This window comes from Schistocerca americana, chromosome 7 (assembly GCF_021461395.2).
Source record: "Schistocerca americana isolate TAMUIC-IGC-003095 chromosome 7, iqSchAmer2.1, whole genome shotgun sequence".
In the NCBI taxonomy this organism is placed as follows: Eukaryota; Metazoa; Arthropoda; class Insecta; order Orthoptera; family Acrididae; genus Schistocerca; species Schistocerca americana.
In genome coordinates, this window is record NC_060125.1 from 375,624,055 (window position 1) to 375,643,454 (window position 19,400).

A 19,400-nucleotide genomic window follows, 5' to 3' on the forward strand; every position below is an offset into this window, starting at 1 on the left:
ACAACCAACAAATATATTTGTTATATGTGTAACAGTATTTTCAGACTCACTGAAGAAGACAATTTTGGTAGTATCCAAATGGAACAGTTTAACTTAAAATAAAATTAATGCACCAGCAAACATAAAGCAAATAAAACAAAACACTTTTTTAAATCTAAAAACAAAGATTCTGTAACTTACCAAACGAAAGCGTTGGTATGTTGATAGAGACAATAACAAACACAAACACACACACAAATTTCAAGCTTTCGCAACCCAAGGTTGCTTCATCAGGAAAGAGGGAAGGAGAGGGAAAGACAAAAGGATGTGGGTTTTAAGGGAGAGGGTAAGGAGTAATTCCAATGATTTGTGTCTGCCTAAAAGAAAACTTCCGCATTGTTGGATTGGGCATAGTGGTGAAGATGATGTGATCCATTTCCTTCGCACCACAGGTCGAATTATGACTTTTTTCTTAGGGGATCCTTTCGTCTTTCCCTTTCCTTTCCTCTTTCCTGATGAAGCAACCTTGGGTTGCAAAAGCTTGAAATTTGTGTGTGTGTTTGTGTTTGTTATTGTCTCTATCAACGTACCAATGCTTTTGTTTGGTAAGTTACAGAATCTTTGTTTTTAGATATATTTTTCCCACGTGGAATGTTTCCCTCTATTATATTCAAAACACTTTTTTATCTATACATAAATGTTTACAACTCATGTTGGAGTATTAAAATTACAATGTAACACAACAATTTTATTCTTACCTTTCAATGGCATCCACTACAAAGCCATCAATAATTTTTAAGCTCATGCACCAGTTTATGACAAATGGACGGTAATCAAATCCACTTGACTCCTGTTAAGGAAAACTTTTCAATGTAAATCAAAATGTTGACAACTTTGCAACACTCCCATAAAGAACTCTTCAAATGGCTGATAAAACAGTTGCTTCACTATTACTGACTATAATTACAGAGTGATGTACAGTGTTCTGTAGACATACTGAGTCTCCAATTACTGTGAACAGTGCGAGTTCATACAGTCGTATACCAAAATTTGACATTCCTGAAGATCATGACAGCTTCTATTTACCTCTTGACTGTGTCTTTATTTATTAGCATAGAGATATTTTTCATAATCAACACAAAAATGATGTCAAATTAAGTGAGCTATAGTCTAATTAAAATTACTTTTTAGATGACATTAGCTATATTCCAGTGCAGTACTGTCAGCACAGATTGATCATCACTGCCCACTGCATCCCGTGGTAGTTGAACAGGTCACACACTAGGCCTTAATACCAGTTTACAATTGTACACGGCATTATTTGAACATAGCAAATAAGAGAAACTTTGTTGCAACACACTGACAGTGAGGGAAAATGTGTGTGTGGTGTTGACAGTTCTCATTGGAGCAACTTGGTTCCAAGTACTGAAGAGTCAACAAACAACTACATTTAATCAGACTACTAAACCACTTTTAAAAGGAAGAAAAAGTCCGAGAGAGAAAAAGAGAGAGAGAGAGAGAGAGAGAGAGAGAGAGAGAGAGAGAGAGCGATCAATTTCAGCAGTTTTGTTACAATATTAAATCTAGATTGTGAATGTTATTTTATCAGTGTAGGATGCTGTGAACTCCATGGTCGTTTATGATATTTGGTGAATGTTGCAACCAGCCACAACTACTTTCTGAATGTTTTATTTTACTGCCATCACTGGTTTCAGGCAGCCGTGTCCATCTTCAGATGACTAACATTTTTCATTACATAGATGTTTCAGTTGTTTCATCCGTTCCACAATACATTCCAGTAGATAGTGGTTCATTTTGTAGTGGTCCGTGTAGATGTATATGTTCTTGAATTGCACCACAGTACACATACTGTAAAAAAGTTACTGTTGCACACTCCATAATAATGTTAAAATGCGCGTTGAGCATTGCACAAGTGTTACACACTTGATGCTTTTCTTTACAACTGTAAAGTGTCACCTACACCGAAGTGTCAAAGTGACACACAGGTAGATATCAATGATATGGTATTAATATTAATACACTCTTAAGCCACCAATCAGGCAGGTGGTGGAAGTGAGTGGAGAGGTGTTTGCATGAGGAGGATCGAAATCCTGAATAGGTCTGACATGCTTCCTCATTTCTGAATGATACAGACCCTATTGTTTGATCATGTGCACCTGTACGACTGTTTGCAGCATGATTCAAGCAACCTGCACTATCTGCATCTTAAATGTGCAAGGCAGATTTGAAGAATGCTCCATGGATGCGAGGCTCCTTTTATTGCCCACGAGGTCATTGACCCCAAATGTACTGAGCACCTCTGGGATGCCAGTAAGCTTCAGCTCTGAGAGTCAATGAGTCACAGTTGAGCAGTCATTAGTAAGGGTGATAGCCTAACACTGTGTCTCATGGAGTCCATGCCATGAAACATCTCCAGTTGAAGGGAAAGTATTGCCAGAGGAAAATCATTGGGAAGGTATTCATTATGAGTAATTAACATATGAAGATGGGCACCCACGAAACACTCAACTGCCACTTTGGGAATATTGTTGGTTAGTGTGTGACCCTCACCAAGTTGGAGTCAACAGCAGCATTGCTACATCTTTACGAGGGGGAAACATTAGAAAAACCAACACTGAAACCACATTAACACATGATTTTAAAAAAGCCTGCATTCCAAGATGAGCACAGAAACATGTTATTTTGTGCCGTATATATATCCTATATGGTGGTAAAATTTGAGCAATTCGAGCTCAGGTAGATGATTATCGACAATCATCCTTTCTAAACAACACGTGCATACGGAATAGGAAGGATATAACATAATACCGATATCCTATGTTCTCTCCTCCATACACTACTCAATGGTTTTCAGATTACTACAGTACATTATCTGGGTTTGGTAAATACAATGTATTCCAAGCAGAGACCATGGATTTAGAAGGTCGTAATTTGTATTTAAAAAGGTGCAACATAATAATACAACATTTTTGCTATACATAATCCCATACTGGCAGCACAGGGGTGTTAGGGTCAAGTAAAGTAAATGATAGTCTTGGTGCTATCCCTTTTTGTAAAAGTGAAGCACGAGTCCCCAATGAACAGAAGTTATCGTGATAGAACACCAGACATCAAAGTACAACGAATCTAAATATATGGATACAAACAACATTTACAAAAAGTGTGCAACATATGAAGCAAAAGACTTACATAATCAGTATCAAGAGGGCTTTAGTCATTAATGAACACTACAAGTACATGGACAGTGTTCCTTCTGGATGTAAGTAAAGTTTAAGTTGTGTGCCTCTATAGAGTAATACCATTTAATTATGTATTTTTTTTTCCCCACCAACAGATATGATCAGATACTTTAATTTTTAATGTAATACAGTAAATGTCATCTGACTATAGTGAGCTCATATTATCAACACATCTATGAATACCTTATGTGACTGCTGCTTAATACAAAGTATGCCAACTTGCACAAACATTCTCTTGCAGGATAACATACTGCACTGTAGCCAGTAAATTAAAGAAAACTAGGAGTTTTAGATTTCATGAGATAAAGTCACCTTCAAATCAAAACACAACAAAAAACACTTGCCCATCAGTTTCACACCCCCTGGAAAGTAGCCTCGTGTCATTCTCAAGCTGTTCAATGTATGCTAGCCCGTAATCTGACACTGAAGTCTTATCCAAAATTATAACGCTCCACCAATAATTTTCTTGAGAAATTACAACAGGTAAAAGTACATAAAACACTGTTGAGAATATATATTTGGTAATTTGAAAGTTAAAACCCAGGATTGGTTTCTCAGAGTATTGATGTCTTGAAACCCCTCCTCGATTCTAAGCACTATTGACTGACATTCTAACCCTTGCATCACTACCCACAGGGATCAAAGCAAAGCAATGACAATCGTTCAGCACACAGTCTGTGCCTGCGTTAAAACATGCTGGAAGAATCTTTGTGCAATTATACAGGGTTAGGTTGAGACTGGAAACAGCAGCAGAGTGTATTTGGGTATCAAAAGGGCCATTGGGCCCACCTGTAAAGAAGACTGCCCCACTTAAGGAGATCAATGGAACAGTCATCACAAATTGTAGTCAATAATTGCAACGATGGGTGAAACACTATTCCAATCTCTACATACACCTGCTCGACATCAGCCCAAGAGCAGTAGGAGACATTTCCAACTGTCAACTTGCCACGAGCTGGATGTTGTGCCTACTAAGCAGGAGCTTCAGGCAGCTGCTGCATAGCTTAAATGCAGAAAATGCCCTGGTAAAGACAACACTGACACAGAACTTATCAAACTGACTGCTTCTCCCAGTGTTCTACATTTTATTGAAATGTTGGACTGAAGGGTATTATGCAGCAGGATGTATGTGATGCCAATATCATTACTACACAAAGGTAAAGACAATTGTGGTGAAGCTATTGACCTTATGGTGCTGGGCAGACTGGAGAAGCTGGCTGACTGATATGACCTTCACACACTAACAAATTCAGGAAAACACCATGAGCAGAAGACACTATTGTTCATTGCTTTCACTGACCTAAATAAGGCATTTGATACAGTCAGGAGGAAGGGACTGTATACTAGTGAAGACAACCACAGTTTTTCGCAAGAATATGGAGGGTGCTGTGGTATTTGGAGGAAGCGCACCAGATCCTTTTCTTGTGCAAAGAGGAGTCCTTCAAGACTGTGTACTGGGTATAACCTTGTTTGTTATATTCTTCTTATTAGTTCTCAAAGTCGCTTTCAGCAAAACAAACCAGGACATCCATCTACACATCACGGCTGAATTAAATTTTTAAATCTTGTTACTCAGAAGATTTGAGATGAGGGGCACTCAACATCATGGTCATCAGTGTGCTGACAAAAAGTCAGCATGCCAATCTTGTGGGTGGGGACAAAGGCTGTCCCCACATGCGGAGCAGTTTATAGTGTATTAAAGTCTGCCTCCTTTCCCCATCAATTTTAGGGATGAGGCCTGACAGTTCACAAAATTTTACCACTCTAGTAAAACTGGAATCAGTATCGGCAAGGATGGTGGACAGATCTCTATCGAGACTGAGAGATGCCCTAATATCAGTATATAGGACACACATTACCAAAATCCGCTGAACTGAAAGCGGCACACCACAAACTTCACAGAGTGGTAGATTCTCCCACCAGTGGAGGAAGTCATTTGTTAAAGGGCTATGTCCAATGTGCAGCCTGGCAAGCAGAACCTCCAGCCAATAGTGAGGCTGGCATGAAGTCCACCATGGCTATGAGTTCAATTTGAGCGACTGCAGCCATTCAGTCCCCCCACTGACGCATAACATGTCTGTCAGAAAATGAGATGATGGCATATTACGGGGTGGGACATTGACACACAACACCATCCCGACATGTTTCCTTGGCTGCTTTGTCAGCCATGTCTTTCCCTGCATCCTGATGTGGTCAGGTACCCAGCAAAAGATCACCACCTTGTACGGTGTTGGAGCCGCTGAAATGAGTAATGGATGAGATGAATCAACTGGTCTGCTGGATAAATTTGGTGATATGCTGGTAGTGCACTGAGTGAGTCAGAACAGACAAGAAACCATGTACAGTGATGTCTGTGAATTCTCACCAGTGCCATCATAATGCCATACAACTCTGCACTATAATTTGTAAATTGTTCCAAAGGACGCACTTTGAAAACCCTATCGTGGAAAACAGTGGAACAACCGAGGACATTCTCTTACTGGGATCCATCTGTATAAACAATGATAGAACTGTGGTACGTACTTAAAATTGACGAAAACCAAGTTGTGAAAGCGTAATCTGGAGTACAAGTTTAATTGTACTGTATCAAGCTTAAAATCCCTTTGGGCCTCTGAAGACACCAAGGTGGCAACATGTTCCATCCCTGGCTGTGTATCTGGTATTTGTAGGTCTGATAGATCCAGAACTTTGAAACAGTCAGTAGCACTTATCCCAAACGGCTTGGCTGCATGGGGCCAATTCCTTAACAGCCTTCAAAGTTGGGTTGGACCACTGCACTAAACATCAATGACTGAGGTGACACTGAGTTTTTCAGTGCCTGTTATCACAGAAGGACACATCGCCAAATCCAGAATGGTGTTTCACTAGCCTCTGCACACAGACTCTGAATTGGGCTGGTCCGAAAGGCTGCAGTCGATACCCGAATCCTCTCATGGTGGATAGTGTCCAACATCTTGATGTAAGAAATACAAGCTGATCCATAGACCACTCTGCCATAATATAAATGTAATCAAACAAATGCCCTATAAAACTGCAGGAGGCGGGACCTGCCAGTTCCCCACGTTCTTCCGCTAAGGTATTTCAAAATATTCATTGACTGGAAGCCCTTTGTTCAAACGTCTTTCAGGTGTGGGAGCCAAGTTAATTTTGAGTCAAATAATAAACCCAACAAGCACTCAGTTTCCTGAAAACATAAAATATTGTCCCCCACTGTGAGCACTGGTTGCTTAAAACTTTGACAAGCACCGTTAAAACTGACACATTTAGTCTTCTATGGTGAGAACCGAAAACCAGTTGTCCTCGTCCAGGATTCCAGCCTCCTAATAGTCAGATGTAGCTGCCTCGTTATCATTGTAAGATCACAGGAAGAGTAGAAGATTGTGACGTCGTCGACAAACAAAGAGCATTTGACAGGGCTCCTGACTGCAAAAGGAATGCCACTGATAAACAAGTGACACTGAGTACACCGCCTGGGGGGGACCCCATTCCCCAGAACATAGTAGTCACACAGGGCATCGCCAACGTGACAGCAAAAACGCCGGTCCTCGAGAAAGGATTGGATAAGAAGTGGCAGACATCCACATAGTCCCCATTCATGAAGTTGGCGAAGAATGTTGTACCTCCAAGTAATGTTGTATGCTTTCTGAGATCAAAAAACTCACACACGAAATGGTTTCAGTGTAAGAAGGACTCCTGTATCGCCGTCTCCAGTACAATTAAGTTGGCAAGGATGGAATGGTAGCGCACTGGGAGCGGCTCAGGTAACCTCGGGATTCAAGCAGCCAGATGAAGTGGTGGTTGACCATACATTCAAGAGTATTACCCATACAACTGGAAACGACTACAGCCCTGTTATTGTTAATAGGTGCTATGGTCCTTGCCTGGTTTCCAGAATGGAATTAATATTGCCTCCTTCCACGTCGTGCGGTAATGTCCATCAAACCAGATCTGAGTGAAACAAGAGAGGAGCTGTCCTTTCGCTTCAGGGCACAGATGAATGCATGGCATAAATGATTTCAAAAGGTCCTGGAGCAGCATCTGTGGCCGCAGACAGAGCCAATTCTAGTTCCCACACGGAGAACGGAAGGTTGTAGAGTTCTTACGCGAGAAGAAATTGAGCTTCCTGATAACCACAGTCCAATGAAACAACTGAAAAGCAGGAGCTTGTCTGGATGATGCAGTGACAGTAGAAAAGTGTTCAGCCAAAAACTGAGCCACGTCTTCTAGCACATCCACCAAGACCCCATTACTTGACAAGGCTATAAGGGACCTGTACTGCCCTTGCCTGAAATCCGTCTTATTAATTCCCAAACTTGCGCACTGGCAGTGGACCAATTAATGGCAGTTGTGAATTCCTTCCTGGAATCACTCTTCTGTTCTTTTATCACTCGCCTCGCATGTGCTCTTTCAGAACTCTAGGCATGAAGGTTTTCTGTAGTTGGATGGTGATTGATGATCTGCAGAGCTGTACGTCTGGCTCTGATTGCCAATCGACAGTCGTCATTCTACCCATGTACAGGCCACAGTCTGAGGTGGTTATTAGACTGGGGGATGGGCTCTGTGCCAGCCCATTGGACCTCTCATGGGATGTGGGCCACTGTCTCCTGTGCACAATCCTTTTGTTCAAAAATAGCCTGTCAACTGTACTGCAACCAATTTGCCTTTTGTATCATCCATATTCGTGGTCTCCTGTCAGCCACCGTCCAAAGTCAGCAGATGGATCCACACTGAGAAGTGGTCACTAGAACGTTGCCATTTCCCACTGAACTGAGTCTGCAATAGCTGCAGAACAAAAACAAAGGTCAATGGCTGAAAAAGACCCTATAGCTGTGGAAAAGTATGTAATCTGACCTGAGTTCAGAAGGCAGATATTCTCACAATGGATGAGTCACTCAACACCTGAAGCAAGCGGTAGCCGAGCCCCACGCATATTGTGTGCATTGAAGTCCACAACAAAGAGGAATGGGGGGGTTATGGTTACATGAAGAGTTCTGTCAGTGTGCCTGCATCCAAAGTATCATGAGGTGGAAGATACAAAGGACATACTGTGATGTTAAATGGTGTTAGAACTTTCATGGTAACTGTGTTTATGGTCATGGTAAGAGAGACAGGAGAGGATTGGCATCTGAAAACAGCCACTCCACCTTTAGCTCTGTCTCCAGCAATATTATCCATCCTGTAGAGGTGGTAACCCCATAATGCAGGTGCGTCGGTGACTTTAAAATGAGTTTCTTGTAAGCAGATGCAAGACGGTTTCTCCTGTACCAGGAGCTGTAATTCTTCCAAATGTAATAGGTATCCATTTAAATTCCACTGCAACACAGAAGTCCCTGAGGGAGCCATTGTTTAGCAATAGTTGGTCTTTTCTTTCTCCCTCGAAGGCAGCAATTTACTGGGGAGGTCACGGGAAACATTAGCTAGTTGCTGTCTTCCCAGTTCCTCTAATTGGAAGTCCATATCCTCAAGAGCATAGTTCCCATCTGAGAGGGAAAGAGCTCACCAATCGGAAGGTTTAACTGCTACTTTCTTTGACTGAACTACTTTTCGAAGGACGTTTTCCTTACTTATGGGAGAAGTTGGTTACTTGGGCTAAGGGGACAGCTCCGTGGGCTTCTCATGGTGGGCGATGGTATGTGGCTTAGGTGGTGAGCCTATCGCCAACGGCTTCCGAATGATTTCTTGTTCAAGCGTAGTGTTTCCCCCACAGGCAAGCTGACAAGTGCTTGTGTTTGTACTTTAATCTGTGGTCTGAGTTTGTTAGGAGGCATCACACTTGGTAATTGGATTCTTAAGGGCTGATGCAAAAGAAGTAGCAAAAACCGGAGGTTGCATAGCTTTGAGAGCTTTTCTAACTTCACCATAGGGTATGCATCTCTTGACTTTCAACTCCTGAATTTTCCTTTCCTCATCGTAATCCTCACACTTTCTGCTCCATACTGGGTGATACCTGGGGCAGTTTATACATTTTCCTTAGTGGTATGGCCAAATCTTTGACATTTGAAGCATCACATTGGATTAGGAACAAACAGGCAATCTTAAGATGAATACAGCCTGCAAGGATATGTTCAGGTAATTCTGGAATACTAAACATTTATTTTAATGTTGCAGATTTTTCCAATTTGCCTCATATACTTCTGCACTTCCATGACACCCATATTTTTCCATTCTTCACGTAACTCCACAGGGTACATCTCCATTATATCGGAGCAGGTAGTCACGTACATCTCCATTATATCGGAGCAGGTAATCACGCCTTTACTGAAGTTAAGGGTATTATGCAACTCAGAGTCGATGGGTAGTCACCTAAGGCCTTACATCCCAGAAGCATAGATACTTGGTTTGAATTAGAAGTTTCATCAACTAGAAGTGATACATTACCTTCCAATGCCTTGTGAATATAAAAAGGGGAGACCTTCTCAATAGGTTCCCACAGTTCTCTTGATTACAATGAAAGTGTTATGGCACACTAATGCCCTATTACTTCTTTTCGGGAGGACTGACCAACCAAGCTCTCTCTGATGAGTGGGTGTAGGTACCACCTGAGGGTACAACCATTCAGTCAGTAGTACAGGGTGTACAACAAGTCCGGAAAAACTTTCAATTATTTATTGCAGAAGAACTAAACATTGTACAAATGTCATACATATTGCATTTGGAAGAGAAACTCTGAAAGTTTTTTTACAAACATTCGACACGCAAACCATTAGTGACCTGGCAGACGTCAATATGGTAATCAAATTCTTGCCATATCCGTCCCAGCATGGCATCATCGACTGTGGCAGTGGCTTCCCGAATTCTCTCCTGGAGCTCTGCTACATCACATGGTAGAGGCGGTACATACACCAGATCTTCAGTGTGTCCCCATTGATCTGTCCCCTTCTGTAGCAAGACCTATCCACTGATGCAGCAGCTCCATGTTCAGGTACCCATGAGCTTCACGATGTGAATGGGATGGAGCCCCATCCTGCTGAAAGATGAACAGAGAGTCCGATTGCATTTCAGGCATCAGCCATTGCTGCAACATGTCCAAGTAGGAGTATTCAGTGACAGTGCTCTCAGCGAAGTAGAATGGCCTGTACAGTTTTCGACATGACAAGGCACAAAAAACATTTATCTTTGGGGAATCGCACTCAAATTCAATGCATTCATGTGGGTGGTTTGTACCCCAGATTCAACAATTTGCCTGTTCACTTTCCCATTAGTGTGAAAAGTGGCTTTGTCACTAAAAATTAAGCAATCAACAATGCCATCCCCACCCTCATTCAATTGTTGCAAGTGCGAACAAAACTCAAAACACTTGTCTTTGTCGTCATCATTGAGCTTCTGCACTAGCTCCAATTTGAATGGTTTCATAGACAGCTTCTGTCACAGGACTTTCCACACTGTCATTGGAGCCATTTCGAGTTCACGGGATGCACAACGCACCGATTTCTTTGGACTCATTAATGTCTCTCATATGCACTCCACATTCACTTCACTCACACTACGACATCCGCTTCTCTTTGGTGGGCACAAGCAACCCATCGTAACAAATTTGTTGTGCCAGTGGTAAATGGCCTTCCTTGTCAGTGGCTTCTTACCGTACTTGGGGCTTCTTACCGTACTTGGTTCTGTAGTAGTTTGATTAGATCATTAAACTGGGATCCCATGAGATGCTAGGGAAACAAATGTCGAATGACTCACAGCCCTGCATGCCTGAGCAAGCCTTATACAACCGGGGTGTAGGGGGGGGGGGGGGGGACTACAGTTTTTTATAGAGGTGTGTAACTGCTTTGTAGTCCAGGCGGTGAAATCAAGGGCCCCTTCTCGGAAACACACAACATTTCATTGCTGCACCACACGGTGGTCATCGAAGCATGCCCGGAGCTTACGGTAACAGATGACTTGCGACACTTACCAGTCCCCAGAGCTCAGGAAGCCAGGTCGTAAAAACTGTACCCAACAACTGAAAGCTGAGGCCCCCCACAGAGTTGTTACTCAGATCCATGTGCCATCACAAGGACTTATTTGCTAGCAAACTTTTATTCGCTGCCAATGTAACAGTCATAGCACATATCCAAGATGACCTCCTAAGGTTTACACACAAATCTGCTGCTGCCTGCAACATCGTCCCCATGCCTTCAACGTAAAGAAGACTGATTATGGTGCAAGGATACACAGATATGTCTACATAAAATTAGATAGATCCTTGTTGAAAGCAATAGAAAAATTCTGCTAGCCTGGTTCACTAGTGTCACATGATCTTTCTCTGCACAACAAAAAAAACCCAAGAATTGGAACAGCACTTTCTGGACGGTCTACACAAAAGCATGGGACAACGAACACCTTACAGTGACCATAGAAATGTTAATCAATCATGCAAGCATGCCGAGCACTCTCTTTCATGGTGCTGAGACCTGGACATCATATGCCAAACAAGAACATAGCTGAACACCTTTCACCTGTGATGCTTACAAAACATCTTAAGCATAACATGGAAGGACCATGTGACATATGAAATGGTTCTGAATGCTGTGAAGCTACTAAGTATCACCCTACTCTCAAGGAACATCACCTGCAGTGGCAGGACACTTGAATCTTATCGGTCACTCCCATCTTTTGCAACACACACTACTAAGTGAGATAGTACCTGCCAAGAGACCCCCAAGACCCGCTTTACGCTTTAAAGATCGCACCAAATGTGCTATGAATGTATTTCATATTGACTGTAACAAATGGGTGGTATGATTATGATGATGATGCTGATGACGATGATGACACTGAAGTTTATAAAGACAAACAATTAAGTATCTTGCATTTCTTGAATTTTTAATGTGAACAATTCACAAAAATCCTGTGTTTTACTGTGATGTATTTCTGCTGGCTTTTTCCCCAGTCCTCTGCAAACACCTCTTGCTGCCCCTACACTGTTAACAGCAGATCTGCACAGGAGCTGGTGTAATACTTGAAAGCAGACAATTGCCATTATAGGTCATTATGATGGGTTTCGCACAGTAGTTAAGCGTCATATAGAACTGGCTATATTTTAATTACTGGCCATAGTTATAACGATGCTTCAAAATCAACTAATCCATCATACTTAATTCACAGTGTTTACAATTAAAATGTCAACAGTGCATACCTTAAATTTGACACATTTTAAATCATGGATTGTTGCGTATGAAACATGATAAGTTAGAAAGGGCATGTAATCAATTACTAGCATCACAGTTAGAAAGTGAATAGACATCATTAGGTTCCAGTATGATGGACTTAGAAAAACTAAGGACAAAGTTTAAGAAGATTGTAAATCGCACACCGGAGAAGTATGTGCCGAGTTAGTTGATTAAGAACAGGAAAGACCCCTCTAGGTTCAATAACAAAATTCAGAAACTGCTGAGGATGCAGACACTATTGCATTCAAGGCTAAAAAAAAGAACATGAAAATGATGCCAGACAAAAGTTAGTAGAAATTTTTACACCTTGTTAAAAAAAGAGCATGGTGTCATTTGACCATCATAGAGATTCTTCAATGGAGGGCATAATAACTGACATTCCTAGCATAGAAAATCAACTGAAAGAGTTGAAAATAGACAAGTCAATACGTGCGCATTAAATACACATTTGATTTTACATAGAATGCTCAATGGAATTGGTCCCTTACTTAACTTGGTATTATCATGGATCTCTTATCAAGCACAAGGTGCCAAGTGACTGAAAAAAAGTACAGGAGATTCTCGTACGTAAGAAGCGTAAAAAGAAAGAATCGGTAAAATCACAGATTAATATCCTTAATATTGATATGCCGCAGAATTCTTGAACATATTCTCAATTTGAATATAAAAAATTTCCTTGAGATGGAGGCACACCTGTCCATAATTAAGTGTAGATTTAGAAACTATCAATCAAGTAAAACTCAACTTGCCCTTTTCTCACGATATCCTGTGAACCCTGGGTGAAGGACAACCGGCAGATTCCATACCCATAACTTTCCAGTAAGTGTGTGACAAGGCGCTCCACTGTAGACTGTGAATGAAGCTACAAGAATATAGAATAGATCCCTAGCTATGAGAGTGGCCTGAAGATTTCATACAAAACGGAACCCAGAATGTTGTAGTTGGTGGTGTTCATCAGAGACAAGGGCATCATCAGGAGTGCCCCAGAGGAGTGTGATAGAACAGCTCTTATTCCATATCACATAAATGATCTGATGGACAGGGTGAGCAGCAAATTGGGGCTGTTTGCTGATGATGCTGTGTGTGCAGGAAGGTGTCCTTCTTTATTCACTGTAGGAGGAGACTTTGACATAATTTTTAGTTTGTGGTGATGAATGGTAGCTAGCTCTAATGAAGAAAAATGTAAATTAACACAAACGAGAAGGAAATGTGATTGTATTTCCTTCTCGTCTGTGTTAACTTACATTTTTCGAATACAGCATTAGTAGTGCGCTGCTTGACGGTCACACTGATTAAATACCTAGGTGTAATCTTGCAACACAATACGGAATGGAATAAGCACTTAAAGGACAGTAGTAATGAAGGCAAATGGTCGACTTTGGTTTATTGTGATAATTTTAGGACAATGTAGCTCAAAGGAGATCACTTACACAACACTAGTATGGCCCATTCTTGAGTACTGCTAAAGTGTTTAGGATCACCACCAGGTCTGATTAAAGGAAAAAAAAATCAAAGCTAGATTTGCTACTGGTAGGTTCACGTAACACTTGAATATTATAGAGATGCTTTGTGAGGTCAACTGGGCATCCCCAGAGAGAAGATAATATTCTCTCAATGGAACACTATTGAGAAAATATTTGTTGTTGTTCTCTTCAGTCCAGAGACTGGTTTGATAGAGCTCTCCACACTACTGTATCCTGTGCAAACCTCTTCATTTTCGAATAACTACTGCAACCCATATCCTTCTGAATCTGCTTAGTGTATTCATCTCTTGGTCTCCCTCTACGACTTTTACCCTCCACACTTCCCTCCAATATTAAACTGGTGAGCCCTTGATGCCTCAGAATGTGTCCTACCAACTGATCCCTTCTTCTAGTCAACTTGTGTCACAAATTCCTCATTTCCACAATTCTATTCAGTAACTTCTCATTAGTTACATGATTTACCCATCTAATCTTCAGTATTCTTCTGTAGCACCACATTTCGAAAGCTTCTGTTTTCTTCTTGTCTAAACTAGTTGCCGTCCATGTTTCACTTCCATGCATGGCTACACTTAATACGAATACTTTCAGAAGAAACTTCCTGACACTTAAAACTATACTCGAGGTTAACAAATTTCTCTTCTTCAGAAACGCTTTCCTTGCCATAGGCAGTGTACGCTTCATATCCTCTCTACTTCGACCATCATCAGGTGTTTTGCTTCCCAAATAGCAAAACTCATTTACTGCCTTAAGTGTCTAATTTCCTGATCTAATTCCTTCAGGATCACCTGATTTAACTTAACTACATTCCATTTTGCTTTTGTTGATGTTCATCTCATATTCTCCTCTGTTCAGCTGCTCCTCCAGGTCCTTTGCTGCCTCTGACAGAATTACAATGTCATGGGCAAACCTCAAAGTTTTTATTTCTTCTCCATGTTTTTAATTCCTACTCCAAATATTTCTTTTGTTTCCTTTACTGCTTGTTCAATAAACAGATTGAATAACATCGGGGATAGGCTACAACCCTGTCTCACTCCCTTTTCAACCACTGCTTCCCTTTCATGCCCCTCGACTCTTAACTGCAGTCTGGTATATGTACAAACTGTGAATAGCCTTTTGCTCCCTGTATTTTACCCCTGACACCTTCAGAATTTGAAAGAGAGTACTCCAGACAACATTGCCAAAATGAGTTTACAAATGCTAGACACATAGGTCTGCTTTTCCTTAAACTATCTTCTAAGATAAGTCGTAGGGTCAGTATTGCCTCGCATGCTCCAACATTTCTACAAAATCCAAACCTATCTTCTTCGAGGTCAGCTTCTACCAGTTTTTCCATTCTTCTGTAAAGAATTCGTGTCAGTATTTTGCAGTCTGACTTATTAAACTGATAGTTCGGTAATTTTCACACCTGTCAACACCTGCTTTCTTTAGGGTTGGAATTATTATATTCTTCTTGAAGTCTGAGGGTATTTCACCTGTCTCCTACATCTTGCTCACCAGATGGTAGAGTTCTGATGTGGCTGGCTCACGTAAGTCTATCATTAGTTCTAATGGAATGTTGTCTACTCCTGGGGCCTTGTTTCGACTTACGTCTTCCAGTGCTCTGTCAAATTATTCATGCAGTATCATATCTTCGATTTCACCTTCATCTACGTCCTCTTCCATTTCCATAATATTGCCCTCAAGTACATCGCCCTTGTCTAGACCCTCTATATACACCTTCCACCTTTCTGCTTTCCCTTCTTTGCTTAGAACGGGTTTTCCATCTGAGCTCTTGATATTCATACAGTTGGTTCTCTTTTCTCCAAAGGTCTCTTTAATTTTCCTGAAGGCAGTATCTACCTTACCCCTAGTGATACATGCTCCTACTTCCTTACATTTGTCCTCTAGCTATCCCTGCTTAGCCATTTTGCAATTCCTGTCAATCTCATTTTTGAGATGTTTGTATTCTTTTCTGCCTGCTTCATGTACTGCATTTTTGTATTTTCTCCTTTCATCAATTAAATTCAGTATGTCTTCTGTTACCCATGGATTTTTACTAGCCCTCATCTTTTTACCTACTTGATCCTGTGCTGCCTTCACTATTTCATCCCTCAAAGCTACCCATTCTTCTTCTACTGTACTTCTTTCCCCCAGTTCTTGTCAATCTTTCTCTATTGCTCTCTCTGAAACTCTCTAGAGCCTCTGGTTCTTTCAGTTTATCCAGGTCCCACCTCCTCAAATTCCTACCTTTTTACAATTTCTTCAGTTTTAGTCTACAGGTCACAACCATTAAATTGTGGTCAGAGTCCACATCCACCCCTGGAAATGTCTTTCAATTTAAAATCTGGTTCCTAAATCTCTGTCTGACCACCACATAATCTATCTGAAACATTCCAGTGTCTCCAGGTCTCTTCCACATACACATTTAGAGAACCATAAATTGAATCTGATTGCAGAACAATTCTACTGCCACCAATGAACATTTTGTGTAATGACCATGAAGAAATTGGGGCTCATACAGAGGCATTCAGTCAGCCATTTTCTCCCTCACTCTGTTTTTGAGTGGAACAGAAAAGGAAATGACTAGCAGTGGTACGAAGTACCCTCTGTTATGCACTATAAGGCAGCTTGGGGAGTATGTATGTAAATGTAGATGTTTATCAACATTGTTTTTAAAGCTGGAAGGAGAAAGAGACCTCAAATTTGGAGCAAGCAAATTTTATATAGTGGTGGCACATGTTACATACCATGCAGAATGTGTATCTCATGTTTCTCCCTCATGTATGGTTTTATCAAGTCTGTCATGGTCATTATCAAAATTTACACAGCGTTAATAGAAATTCTCATTATGTTTTGGAATCAGGTGCACACTATCATAGATCCAGCAGCACATTAATCTGTATCACCAGCAATTCCATCACATTTTATTCACAAAACACCAGTCCTTTGTTAAAAAGTTGAAAACAGCTCCAATCTGATGTAGCTCGTGTGCATAGATCTGTAGTATACCTTCGTTTGACATCATCCAAAATTTTTGAGTTAGAATATTACTTCACTATACAATGGTTTTATGGAAATTTGATTATTTTTATTATTTCGTCCATCTCAGTTGCATTGATATAAAATTCAGCTGTAGTGGTAACTGGTTTCGGGCTGACATGCCAATTCTCAAACCACACACCTTCCTATTAACCGTAATTATTTATTTGCTTCCCAAATAGCAAAACTCATTTACTGCCTTAAGTGTCTAATTTCCTGATCTAATTCCCTCAGCATCACCTGATTTAACTCAACTACATTCTTTGTTGATACAGTATGGTTCCAAGAGGCGCAGCAAAGTACACAGTGACCAGGAAATACCCTCATTGATCTTAGCCTGGCATCCATTGCTACCGACTGACACAACCAAAGTCAGAAATATAGTTTAATTGTGCCAATCTGCAACAATGGACATACCGGCTAAGATCAGTGAGGGCACTGCTTGCCCCTGTATGCTTTGTTGTGCCTTTTGGCACTATACTGTATGAATAATTATGGTCAATAGCAAGGTGTGTGGTTTGAGAATTGGCATGTCAGACCGAAACCAGTAACCACTGCAGCTGAATTTTATATCAAACTAACTGAGATGGACGAAATAATAAAAACCACGAGTGAGAACAATGGTTGGTTGGTTGGTTGGTTGGTTGGTTTGGGAAAGGAGACCAGACTGCGTGGTCATCGGTCTCATCGGTTTAGGGAAGGATGGGGATGGAAGTCGGCCGTGTCCTTTCAGAGGAACCATCCCGGCATTTGCCTGGAGTGATTTAGGGAAATCACGGAAAACCTAAATAAGGATGGCCGGACGCGGGATTGAACCGTCGTCCTCCCGAATGCGAGTCCAGTGTCTAACCACTGCGCCACCTCGCTCTGTGAGAACAATGTCAGCAGTCAATAAGTGCAATCGTTTTTGTTTGTGGTGGGCACATAAATGCTTAACATGCAATCTAGCACCCTGTGCCAACAGCCCATCACTGGTGCCATCTAGCAATCACAATTTTAAGTGACCACAAATACACAACATTCTATGTTGTTCACAAAAGTATAACACTGAATTTGCTAGTTGAATGTCATGTTGCCCACAGACAATGAATATGAGATGACAATGACAATTTCATATATTTTGATGCAGACTGAAGAGAAGACAGCATGTTGTTAATGCAGCTACGACATACAAGTCGCTTGATAAATAGGTAAGCTTGGAATCTAAATTGGTTGAGATCTCTGTAATGTTGTCCCCTGTGGAGCAGCTCTTGCAGAAATGAATCAACAAGAAAGAGAGAAAAGAAAGAGAAAATAGTGTACGAGGATTAATGCAGTTTTCTCAACAGCAAGGTAAGTGGAGAACTAGCAACAAGGCCATGCTATTTCTGGATTAGACACGATACTCCCAAGTGCAAGTTGCATGTAACTAGGGTGCTGTATATTTCAAAAAATGTGCTTCTATGCTACTTACTACTAATCACCTCAGCACCAATAAAGTGAACTAGACTTCTCCAAAGGAAACTGCTATGTGCAAAAGCAACATTTCTGCTCACTAATTTACCATGCTGCCAGCAGTTCAAATACCGTTAATACCAGCATAAGTATCTGACACATTGATTGTAGAATCATCTCCTGTTAATCTCAATACGCATAAAAAATAGGTAAAGGATACACAGAGCCACCAGTCATTGTTACACACGGATTTCCTACAATACTGAGTTCCTGAAGATTTTTTAAGTGTGACAGATAGGCCACTTCGTTAAGGTCCGTAATATGGTTATCAGCAACTGACAACACAGTTAGACTTGTTGGAAGATTACGTTCACAAGGCCGCAACTGCGTGATACGGTTTCCGTAGAGCAGAAGTTGCTGAAAATGTTATTTTGGGTTAGAAATGTCTTCTTTAACTACAGGATACTGACAAAATTAATGGTTTACAAAAGACATTTGTACTTCAATCATTTAGGAGAACATGTAAAAACTCACCAAATAGTAAAGGCATTGAGTAGTCGACAGGCACATAAACGAGACTGATCACACACTTGTGCTTGCATACATAATTCAATAAATACACAACTATTATGAAAGGAAGTTAATAGTTTGAATAAGCAGTTTGTTTCATTTGTGATTTACTAATACATAAAACAATTTAGTAAATTATGGGAATATGGTGATAAAATATGAAAAAGATAATTACAGATTAGCGAAACATGTTGTGCTAATTCAATATTGTGTCTCCCTATGATTTGCGAGTGTTTACAGGAGAAGTGTACGTGGCAGCAAACTTTTACAATTCTAGCTTCATGCTTCTCTATGCATTTGCACTTTACATTTCTTTTCATTTGGGAACATTTAATGTCCATTCTCACTGAAGTTTGATAAACTAGTTCACTTAGCCAAAAACACTGAAAGTAATCAGCTGTGGTTTTGCTAAAGGAAACTTTCTATAAAAGGGGTTGGACAAAAATATGGAAAAACCTTGAGAAATGCATGTAGATACTAGCCAAGTCTGCAAGATGTGC

At 40.8% G+C, this 19,400-nt stretch overlaps 1 protein-coding gene across 1 annotated transcript in view; it reads right to left on the reverse strand.

Annotated features, from left to right (window-relative positions):
• Positions 1 to 19,400, reverse strand: part of LOC124621822 — a 182,004-nt gene that overhangs the window by 120,345 nt on the left and 42,259 nt on the right. The window contains exons 5-6 of the mRNA XM_047147261.1: positions 18,551 to 18,747; positions 738 to 821 (exon numbers count right to left, since the gene is read on the reverse strand). Of these exons, the coding sequence (XP_047003217.1) occupies positions 738 to 821; positions 18,551 to 18,747 (281 nt within the window). The remainder of the gene's footprint in view (positions 1 to 737; positions 822 to 18,550; positions 18,748 to 19,400) is intronic.